The sequence below is a fragment of the Lynx rufus genome, unplaced genomic scaffold (genome assembly GCF_022079265.1).
Source record: "Lynx rufus isolate CCGP_SWC_20201006 ecotype Redwood Valley unplaced genomic scaffold, mLynRuf1.p SCAF_13, whole genome shotgun sequence".
NCBI classification, from domain to species: Eukaryota; Metazoa; Chordata; class Mammalia; order Carnivora; family Felidae; genus Lynx; species Lynx rufus.
The window spans coordinates 48086751-48099203 of NW_025814827.1; the positions used below are offsets into that span (position 1 = coordinate 48086751).

General features: G+C 31.9%; 1 protein-coding gene across 5 annotated transcripts in view; it reads right to left on the reverse strand.

Moving 5' to 3' along the window:
* NOVA1 (NOVA alternative splicing regulator 1) overlaps positions 1–12453 on the reverse strand; it is a 148905-nt gene that overhangs the window by 18396 nt on the left and 118056 nt on the right. For 3 of the 5 annotated variants that reach the window (XM_047074628.1, XM_047074627.1, XM_047074630.1), the window contains exon 4: positions 7166–7237. The exons of the other annotated variants lie outside the window; for them this stretch is intronic. In XM_047074628.1, coding sequence (XP_046930584.1) covers positions 7166–7237 — 72 coding nt within the window. The remainder of the gene's footprint in view (positions 1–7165; positions 7238–12453) is intronic. 5 annotated transcript variants of the gene reach the window in all.

Genomic DNA, 12453 nt, shown 5'->3' on the forward strand with positions numbered 1-12453 from the left:
ATTATGACAATACCTGAGACAAGAGCCTGACTAGCTTTCAAACTGTGTTCTGAGTAAAACAGAAGTCTAATGAAGAAAGCTATGTCCCGTTAATTTAATATTCAATTTATTTATTCAATAAAGAAACACATAAATAGAACAAACTGGTGGTTGCCAGAAAGGAGGGAGTGGGCAGATAGATGGAATAGGTGAAGAGAATTAAGAGTTACAGACTTCAAATTATAAAATAATTAAGTCACAGAGATGCAAAGTACAGCATAGGGAATAGGATCGATAATACTGTAATAATATTGTGTGGTGACAGATGGTGACTACACTTTTCATGGCACTGTGTAATGTAGAGAATTGTCAAATCATCAATGTTGTGTACCTTAAACTAATATAACATTGTACATCAACTATATTTAAAATATATTTTAATAAATTTATTAAAAAACAAATATTATTAAATTAACTAAATTGCAATAAAAAATTTAAAAGCATCCTTATTCAGGTGGTTTAGATCTTTAGAGAACTGATGTTCAAAATTTCATTTGAAGGGATTTTCAAAAATAAACTCATTTTTTCAAAATTTTGTAATGTTTATTTTTGAGAGAGAGAGAGTGTTTGTGAGTGGGGAAAGGGCAGAGAGAGAAGGAGACACAGAATCCGAAGCAGGATCCAGGCTCTGACCTGTCAGCAGAGAGCCTGATACGGGGCTCGAACCCACAAACTGTGAGATCATGACCTGAGCCGAAGTTGAATGCTTAACCAACTGAACCACCCAGGTACTCCTAAAAATAAACTGATTTTTAAACATACAGGCCGTAAGCCTATTTTTCCTCCTAAGACTAGTCTTTCAACAAATATTAACTGAGAACCTATTATGTTGCAGATTAGTGCTTCTGATACATGAGAGAATAAAACAAAGATCCCTGTTGTCATTCATCTTACTTTCTACGAAAGTGAGAGAGACAATGCACAGTGAGTATGACAATAAACAAATATGTGGTATTCTATGAAGGGATGGAAAAATACAGCAAGACAAAGGGAATTAGGAGTACTAGAAGGAGGCCAGTCTGCAATATTACATAGGACGGTCAGTAGGCCTTATTGAGAAGGCGAATTTTGAAGTAAGACTTGAGGGCTCTGAAGGTGTTAGCCAAGTAAATCTCTGAGATAAAAGAATTTAAAGCAGAGAGAAAAGCAAGAACAAAATACTGAGGAGAGAGCACACCTATTGTCTGCAAGGAAAAACAAGCAGGTAAATTTGGCTGAGGCAGAGTAGTAAGCAGGTGAGGTAGGAAATGAAATGAAAGAGGTAATGTGACAAGGACCAGATCTTGTAAGTTAATGGGTATCATTTTTGGGATTTCGGCTTTTACTGAGTGAAATGGGAAACTATCACAGATATAGGCAAAGGGGGAAAAAACCCACCAAAACCTGACACATTTTTAAAAGGAATACAGACTTGGTATAGAACAAACTTTTGGATAGCAAGGGTAGAAAAGGTAGGAAATCCTGTATGGAGTCTATTGCAATAATACAGGCATGGACTAGGATAGCAGTAGATGTAACGAGAAGTGATTAAGATTCTACCTCTATTTTAAAGGCAGAGTCACTATTATATCTTATAGAAACTGGATTTGGGTTATGGAAGAAAACAGGTGAGGGTGAATCTAAGATTTCTGGTTGGAGCAAGTAGATGTATGGCATTGCCTCTACTGAGATAGTAAAGGTTGGTAAAGATGGAGCAAGGTTAGGGTAGTTTTTTGGACTGATGAATTTAAAATGTCCATTAGATATGCAAGCGGAAATTGCTGGATGGGAATCTGGATACAGTCTATAGTTTCTTAGAGCGGAATTAAGAGATAAATACGAACCCAAGTTATGTGGGACCGGTATCATACAATTTTAGGGGACATCTTTGGGAAATATACTCAAAGTAATGAACTTAAAATTAGGTACGGTGCCTTGTAATAAGCTTGTAGAGGTGAGAAATCTTAAGGCTTAAGCTTCATTAGTTCATAGTAAAGCTGCCTCTCACTGACGACATAAATTTTGCAGATTGTTAACATATGAAAGCCATGGTATTAGATAAGGAGAAACAAAGTATAAACCCTAAAGAAGTCGTAAGACATGGAGATTTCCAACATTAAGTGGGATGAGGAAAACTAGCAAAGAATTCTGAGACAAAGCACATGATATGATGCAGGGGTAAAACCCCAGTGTGTAGTATCCTGGAAGGCAAGTAACAAAAGTTTAGCAAGGCAGTGGAAGTGACGAATTATGACAAATACCGCTAATAGGCCAAGTAACATGTGTACTGAGAATAGACAACTGGAATTAGCAGTGTGGTCATCACTGATGTCCTTGGCAAACACAGTTTTGGTGAAATGGTAGAGGCAAAAATCTTGCTGGAATGGACCTAAGAAAGAATGGGAAGGAAGAGACATATTGGAAAACAGAGAACAGAGAAAACAATTTGTGAATTTTGCTACAAAGGAGTATAAGAAGTGGGGTATTAGCTGGTCGGGAGAGTGGCATTAAAAGTTTTTGTTTAGTCTTTTAAGATGGGGGAGAAAACAGATATTAGCATGCTGATGGGAATGATTCCATAGAGACAAAAAAGTGAAAGATAATAAAGGAGAGGGAAGGCAGAATTGCTGAAGAGATGTCTTCGAGTAAAGGAAAAAGGATGAGGTTTAATGTATAAGTGAAATTACTGGCTTTAGATAGGAGAAGGTAAGAGAATGTAGAATATGTGGGTATTACGTTTATGTTTAGTGTGAGTTTGTGCAAGTTTTCCTTTGCTTCAGTTTTCTCAGTGAAGCAGGAACTCAGATCATCTGTTGGGAGTGAGGATGGAGCAAGAGATATTGGAAGGTTTGATAGGGGAATTCTTAGAAAGCCCCAGGATCTGCCTCCTTGGTGCTACATTTTGTGTAATTCTCTCCATTGGAATGTGGGTGGAAACTGTGATTTGATTCTAATCAACAGAATGTGGCAAAATGATGGAATGTCACTACTGTGATTATATATTGTATAGTAAAGGAGGTGAGAAGTCACACATGTGATTCAGTTCAATATGTAAGATTTCATCTTGCTAGCACACATGGGAGAAAGATTTTCCTGCTGGCTTTGCAAGATGTACATAGCCATAGTGGAAAGTGCCTACTGTACTGAGGGTCATACTGCAGGGAACTTGGGCAGCCTCTTGTCGACAGACAGTAAGAAGTCAGGGCCCCTAAGTCATACAACTTCAAGGAACTGGATGCTGCCATCAACCTGTATCAACTTAAAAGCAGATTAGACTTCAGTCAAGCTTCTAGATGAGAATGCACTCCATCCGATATTTTGATTGCAGTTTTGTGAGACCAGGAGCAGAGAACTCGGCGAAGCAGTGCCTAGACTCTTGACCTATGGAAACTACAAGATAATAAATGGGTGCTGTCTGAGCCACTGTGTAACTTGTTACACAGCAACAGAAAGCTAATACAGAGGTTGAAAGAAGAGAACATATGAAATAGCCATCTAGAGAGTAAAAAAGTAAATGGGCTTATGACTATTTGAGAATTAAGGATTCATTTGAGATCTACAGTCATGAATTTAAAGAAAGACCAGTGGGTTTCATCTCTGTTCTCCTGTAACCATAGCAAAGGTGCTATACATGAGCTATCTGTTTTCATTTGTTTTATTATATTTTGAGATATGATTTCAAATTCATCAGTAAACGAGTGTCCATAAAGCAGATGTTTCTGCAATTGTTATTTTTCCTTTTTCTTTTCATGAAATTTAAGAAGAATCCTAGGTGAGCTAACCACCAGGAATCTAAAATTAAGGCTGGAATTTAATTTTTGGCACCAATGACTGATTAACAAAACCATTTTGTTGAATTTTGAAGTGAATAAAAAATTTATTATCAATAACTCAGAACTGATCAAACCTCTATTTTTTTATTTTGTTAAGTTTTTAAAAAACACATTGCTTAAAGAATCTACTTCTATTTATTATATCTTTATATTTGCTTCATATTTAAAATTTCACCTGTTGGAAATTTCAAAGTTGCACTTTGCAATATGCAACACACACACAAAAAAGTGTAAGTTATAAAACTATTAGCCCTTATAACTTTTCTTTCTCAATAGGGAAATAATAGCAAGATGATTTATCACTGGAGAATGCATGACTTAGTATTCTCACTAGAGGAAAAAATAACTGTAGTGTAGTTTAAACTATCTTAAAAACCACACAGAGACTGATTACAGAAATATTTTGGAGTTAAAAAAGCAGGAACACTAGTATCTTTGAATCCTTTTTTAAAGATAAAACTCAGTTTTAATAAGCTGTATGCTGTTATTCACCATCTTAAAGAACACTCTTTCATATCACTTGAAAGATATTTCATAAAAAAATAAACATAACCTAACATTTAAGGTGACTATTACATTCTAGATACTGTACTATTTATTAACAATGAATTTCTTTCTTTCTTCAACCCTTTGAGGTGCTATAATTATCTGAATTGCACAAAAGGGGAAACTGAAGCCTAATTTACTCAGCAAGTAAGTGGCAGAACAAGGATTTGATCATACACAATTTGGTGCTAGTCTTGACTTTTAACCACCATTCTGTAAGACTTCTCAATTTTCAGGGGGGAAATTATTATAGACCCACAACACTGTGGTTACAGTCTGCCAGTCTCACCTGTGGAAATAGTCTGATCTGTAGAAACATGAGGGTAGAAAATTAAAATTTAGTAGGTACTGAAACACGTAATCATTATTAAAAGAAAATATTTTTAAATGTTGAAATTGCAATAAAACTTACTCTTTGGTGTATTTTCTGTGCTTTTTACTTTTGGATTTTCTGAATATTAATAGTCCCTTAGATCTTTTTATCACATTAGTTTGTAACATAGACAAACTATTTATTCTGAAAATAGACTCAATTATAACTCACTTAGCTATTACAGATGAAATTAACACAAATAGTTGACTGGATGTATTTTACATTGGTTTATAAAAATTTACAAGGAAAAAGTTTATAGTTGGTTGCTTTTAACAGCAGAGGGTATCCTATTAGCTGCAACACATAAAAAAATTACTTATAGGTTTAAAAGTTCACTTTAATTATGAAGATTTTAAGATTATCATACTAGAACCCATTTTTCTATCTATATACCCTTAAAGATCTAAGCTAATCTAGTGGAGTTGAAACTATTGGGAAATACCGAGGGAGCACAATGAGTACAAACTACTAATAACATAAGAATGGACGATGACTAAAATTCCAATATTTAAGAATTCTGTTTTGTTCTTCTTTTATATCTTGCCTTATGTTATCCAGGAGATACTATGCTTGTTTGTATAAAAACAGAAGAAACCAGAATATAAATAAAATATATTTAACAGAGTATAGTAGACAAAGTACAAAACCACAATGAATTATTATTTCAAATTAGGAAAATATTAGAATTGGTAGAGGTGGATATAGTAATATATCTGGAGGGTAAAAATATTAGTAAACTTCAATATATAAATGAGCCTTTAAAGAAATCAATTAATAAAAATTCACATGTTCATATAAAAAAAAAGAAAGTATAAATCTAACATCAAAGACAAAACTATTGAGATAGTTTTTCTTTCCAGATCCAGGATTTTTTACTTTATACACTGAGAAAAACCGTTAGTTTTGTTTGTATTGCTGTTGTTCTCATTTGTCTTTTGTTCGAAAAATAAAGAATGATAAAATACAAGAGAAACACTAGAAAAAAAAAGTCAGTTGTTCCAATAGTTTTCTATATCACATAAAGTTCATGTAAGAAATAAGGCATAGAGAGTGCAAATGTATAAACACCTTTTTAACTTCATGCATCAATATTACAAGCTTTGTTCTCACATTTATTTCATATCATTTCCTTCAAAGGGAAGTGCTGGGTTTCATCACTAGAGATGTGTATTATTTTAACCAATTTATTGGGGCTAAAATGTGAGTATTATAAAGTAGTTTTTTTTTCTAAAGGGAATGCTACTGTATAAAATGAAAATCAAGCTCCTACTATAGAATAAAATAGCACTCTACGTTAGTTTTGCTTCCAGTTATTGTTTTAAAATTTTTCCTGAGGTTGCCAAAGTATTAGAATTAGCAAATGAGCAAAATTATTCTGATAGACTTAGGTTAGATTACATGCAAAGGGCACACTTAATATAGTTAGCAAATATAGTTCAAAGTTAATTTATTAGTCAACTATATGAAAAATATATTAAAAAGATAAGCTTTCATTTAATATTTGAATAATCCCATAAGGCCTTGTATTAGTAAAAAAGTGGAAATATTAAAAAAATAACATCTCTCACCTAAATGAAGCTCAACTCAGACAAAATGAAAATGTGTTTAATCATTTTAATGAATATATTTTTCAACATTTGTCAAGTACATTAGGCTCTGGATTACATATAAATATTTTAGATGATTTACTTAAATGTGCCAAAAATAACTACATTTTTGAAAAATGACCTACAAATATTCAGTAGCAAAACAATCATCAAAAACATAAGTTTCATATTTCTAATTGCAAAGTGTGCCACTCCACCAAAGAAAACACTATAATTAAATTAGAAGAAAATACCATTTCCTGAGTTGTTAAACAGCATTAAAATTATCACAAACACCAATTTTCAGTTACTTTCAGATTGCTAGAAATGTTTTTCATTGAAAGTTGAAAATCGTTTACATAGTAAGGCATGTCTAAAATAAAAAACAAATGAAAATGCATTCACTTTTAAAGATATACCTTTGCTCAATAAGTCATATTTATACATTTATTTTTTACATATATGACATTCTTAATATATATACCAATAATCCTAGGAAGAAACAATAATGAAGATTATAAACAGTGACTCAATAAAAAACCCACAGAGCTCCATTAAGTCATAATTTTAAGGGAAAAATCCAAAATTCTTGTAGTCTACCATGTGAATATATTTTTGTTATCTAAAGTAAAAAATGCATATAAAGGTTCAGGAATAATGGATATTTCTTTCTCAGGTTACTTGGAATCTGATCATGGTGCACATATGTGAATGAACGAACACATCCTTAACCCACCATTATCTTTTTCTCCAGTGTGCAGGCAATCACCCGTGAAAAGTATGGTGTAGATGACAGGATGATACTGTACCTGATTAGCTCTGGAGGTGGTCATGGGATCAGATGGAGAGGACTTGGTGGTAGTTGGGGAAGATGGCAATGTCTGGGAACAAAGCAGTTCAGGAGCAAATCAACCTTTAAAAGCCTTAAACTGATTATTTAAATAAAACAAAATAAAATAAAATGTAATATAACGAGAACAAAATCCTATGAACAAATTTTTCTCCTATTCATCAAATTTAATGGAATTTAAGATCAATTAAGTAACTAATGCATGTAAATATGCATGCATAAGCATGTAAAAATAAATTCATGACTTGAAATCATGATGGTGGCTGATAAAAATTCACATGAGTATTAAAGGTATCCTGACCATATTCATGAATAGTAGTCTCTTTTCTTTCCCTCTTGTTTGCTTGGGGGAAAAGAGATGTCAAACAAAAATTCAAGAAAGTCAATGAGTAAAACCGAAAGAGTTACTTTCCTATCAATGAATACAGTCGGGGATTGGAAGAAGTGGTGAAATGAAGTTTACTTTGGCATAAAAGCATCTACCTACTTAATATGTTGAACATCACCAACAAGTTGATTCCATATGAATTTAGGGATCCATACTTAAAAGCAACTAAATTTGTACTTCTGAGTTCTTAATATCAGATTATCTTCTAAAATATTAATTTTTAATAAATTTAGAGCCCGTCTGAAAATGTAAACATCAACCTCATATTAATAAACAAGTAACTAATAGCATTTTAACAAATTGCTATAATATCTTTATTATTTATGTTCAAGACTAAAAACTTAATATAGATGTATTGTAGCATCATCAGCCTGTGGTGAAAATAAGCACAAAAATATTAGGAATCATATTTATTGTCCACTTCATTCCTAAACACTTATACATACTATATATAAAATATATAGTATGAGACCATAAAATACTTGTTGAACAATACATTAACATTTTTTAAAAACTTCAAGTCTAATGGAATAACCTTAAAGTGTAAGATGTCAAGCCTTTTTCTTTTTAAAAAAATGTATTTTCACTTTTTTAGTGAACAGCATTGCTTAAGAAGCATCCTCAATAGATAATATTTCCTAATAGGTGAAATGGGGTAGTTTTATAGTATAGACATAATTCTTTGTGGACATTATGTTTTATATTAATACATATGCATCACAATTACTCAGATATGAGCAAAAGCATAACTTTAAAGGTTCAGCAGTGTCAGAAAAAACAGATAAAATTACTTAACAAAATCATATTTCTTCATTTAAGATTTCGAAAATTCTAATTTGGGTAGAACAAAGCAGTTGATCATAAAAAGAAAAAATAGGAGATTCACAGGCTTCTGCTTAACTACTATTCTCCAGTAACAAAGTAAAGATTGGTTCTAACATCAAATCATGTTTTAAATAGTCCACTCTTCAAGTGATTCCTGGTTCTTCTAAGTTAAAACCTAAGATACTTTGAGGAAAACCAGACTTAATATTGAGTTATACCAAGGTTTTTTTTTTTTTTTGTTAAATCATATTTAAAAAGGGGACAGGAACTACATTCAGAAATGAAACCTCATAAAAGAAGAAAATACATCTTCAAAACCTTGGTTTTCTGTTTTCATTCCTTGTAATAAATTCCTGTCATTTCTCCAGAGAGACTTTCATTTTCAGTTATTAAAAATTGCTCTACTATTTTCTTTTCATGCAATACTATCCTGGAACATATATTATTGACATGATGCTACTATATGTTAAACAGTGAAAATTTTATTTTCCCATCTCTGGTTACAAGTGTTATTACAGAGAATTCTTGGGAGTAATTAACATACTTAAAAATCTGTTCTGTACTTATCTCAGATTAATTCTGAGGTTGCTGATGAAATAGATGTGAAATAAATCTAGAGGCCAATTCTGTCAAAACAGGTTAGAATTTAAGTTCATTAACATACAGAAGCACTAAGTATGTATTGGGTTCTTCTACTTCCATCAGGGTAAAATCAACCTGAAGTACCAGAGGTTCACTATGACATCCACCTTACCCTGGCTATGAAGTCTCAATAAGGTACTGAAACACTGTAAAGAACAATGTGGAAAAAGTAGTAATAGCAAGTGGCTCAGAATTTGTAGTCACTTCAATTAATATTGTCTTCCATCAACTTATTCAATACCTTTTTTGTTGCTTGGCATATATATGAAATATTAGACATATATTATTAGTAACTGATACAATTCATAGTCATCAACATTGTCCTTAATAATTCTGATGCTATTTCTTTCTCATAGAAACAAAAACAGTAACTTTAAACTTTGGGAAAAATATTAATGTGTTTAAATCATTAAAAGTTTGGTTATTAAACATCATCATCTGATAAGAAGTTAAAGTTTAGTATTTTAAATAAACAGGTGAAAATTATATAAGTTTGAGCTTGAAGGGATAAGATTGTCAAAATGTCACAATAAATCATCTCTAAATAGATTTTCTTCACTTAAATTTCTAAAATAATGTTACATAATGAAATAAACACATGATGAGTTTTGTAGCTATTATTCATAAAGATACTTTAAACACAAAAAGTCTCCTCCCTTTACAAATTTAACTTATAACAATAAAAAGATTCCAGGAAGTTTGCATTTTTGGTAGATTTTTTAGCTACAAAAAAATTGTTCTAACAAACAGATAAATGTATTAAAATAATACCTCTCATTTAAAATGTTTATTAATTAGATTAATGAAACAGCTTTAATAGTTTTCTCAACAAAAATAGAACCGAAGAATCCATAAGAAATATTTCAATTTCAACATAAATGTACAATATGTTTGTTTCCCTATTGTTTTGTAAACAAAGTGTTCACTCCTACTTACTACACAGATTTAAAGTTTCATGGTTTCAGAGTTAAAAATCATTTAGTAAAATTCCTGTCACACATCATGAAGATGTAACTAACTGTATATCCATATAAGCCAAGTATGTTAAAATATTTGTTATAAATAACACTTACAAAGGACACTTCTTTCTCTAATTTTTTTTTACATTTGTCAAATAGTGATTGTGAGGGACAGTCATTTTTTAGCACAATTTTATCTTTCAAATGGGAAAATATAACATTTTTATTTACATGAATTGAGTAGCCGTTTAAGAAGTCTGCTTTAAAGATTGGAGGCTGAATTACGTATTGCAGAAAATTTTAAAGTATTTGACAATTTCAAAACAGTGGATCCTTTGAAACAGTTTTCAAATATTCATGATTTAACAACAGACATTTAGTTAAGTGTAGATATAACTAGGTTTCTGGGAATAAGAACTAAAAAAGTGACTACAAATTGTAAAATGCATTCTTGTTAACAAGTGACAGTTTTGCTGGATCAGAAAATATTACTATAAATGAACTCTGTAATATATGCAGCTTACCTCCAAGCAAATCTACAGTAACAGACTGTCAAGAACCTCTGATAGTTATAGGTAAATTGAGAACAGCAATGAACAAGAAGTCTCAATTGTAATTCAAAACCTATTACTAGCTGAGTAGTATTACTCAAGTAGTCACCTTCCACCTGTGTTTCCAGTTCTGTTAAATAAATCTGTACAGTGCTCTATAAAAAATGGATAAAGTATGTGAATATGTAATTGTCATCTCTGGCTTTTCATCATGACAAGTTTCTTTCCTCCCTTCTTCCAATGTCTGAACAATCTGGAGCCCCTCAGCTCTAATATAAATTCATATTGTCAAAGTTACACAGGTCTTTCAGAATTTATTCCTATTCCATTGCTTATTTTCCTCATAATTTGTTATTCCACACCATTATCCTTCTCTTCAATCATTCAATACCATGTATTTTACTTATCTTTCAACTTATGGTCTTTGTTATTTGAAAAAAAATCATGATTTTCCAGAATGAACTCCTTATTTACTACAATTGACTATGTCTGAACTTTTTCCATTTTCCAAACCACCTTTTTTTTTTTTTTTTACATCTTCCTCTTCTTTTCATTATAGACAAAATTGTGACCTCCTACTCAGACCTCCTCCCCTGAATACCCTAAATGTTAACTTTCCCCTATTGCTGAGTCATCTTGTCCCCTCAATAATCTCATCTCCAATTTCTCTGCCTTTTCAAGCTCTTGTTTATTTTCTTTAACATCAGCCTCTTGAGTAGAGAGGGGTTACGTGAGTCTCCCTTATCTAACTTGTATTTTACTCCTTTGTATATCCAAAATTTCAAATCAGCATTTCTAACCTCCACACCATTTTTTCTCTTTACCTACCCAGCCACTATACTTTTAGGAAATAATATTAGTAGGAAATAATGACTTTGTTCTCACCATGTGATTAAAACTAACCTTTAAATCTCCAATAATCTCCTATTGAAATCTTTTTTTTTTTTATTTTTCTCTGGGTATTGGATCATTTTGAGCATCTTTCCTTATACTTTCCCTCCTTATTTTATCGTAGGGAATATTACTGATCTCCCTTTTATCTTGATGATTAATAGAGCACTTACTAGGAACCAGGTATAGTTCTACTCAGTTAATACAATACCCCTATGAAATAGACTACTATTACTAACCCCATGTTATGAGTAAAGAAGTTGAGGTACAGAGAAGCAAAACAACTCACCCAAAGGTACAATAGCTGGTAAATTAAAGAGCCAGGAATTGAACCTGGGCACACCTGCTCCGGCTCCTATGGGCTTAACTACTACGTTACAATGCCTCTGACTTACTTTTTCTCTTGTTTCTTTATCTCATTTTTTGCTCCTTTTTTTCTCTACTACAATAAAGATGGTAAGTGAAATTATCACCTATGATGCAATTAAGGATCTATATTTTCAGTTTTACATTCTCACCTGTGTTTCTATAAAAGACTACTTCAAGAGAAAAGCATACAACTTACAACTTATTGAATTTGCCTGCAACAAACAAAAATATTATTTCAAACAGTTGCCTACAATTCATTAATTGCTTTTTAGGCTTCACTATTCTGCTAGGCCAAAACCATATATAATCATTTTTTATTCTTTTCTTACCATTTTGGAACTAGAACAAATCATTCTCAGAGGCTCACAGATTTTACTTTGACATTTCTTTTAACATCATGCATTTGCCTCAGCTTCACTACCAAACCAGAGTAGGTGTTCATCTTCTTAAAATATTGCCTAGTCTCTTAACTTCACCCTGACACAAGACACTCTACTTTAAATGAGGATCTCTTCTTGGATAAACTTATTCAAGATAATGAAATGTCCCCAAAGAGAGAAATCTACTAAATTTCATTTTATCATCATTACTCAAAATTGGAGGCCATATAGTTCAGTGTCAA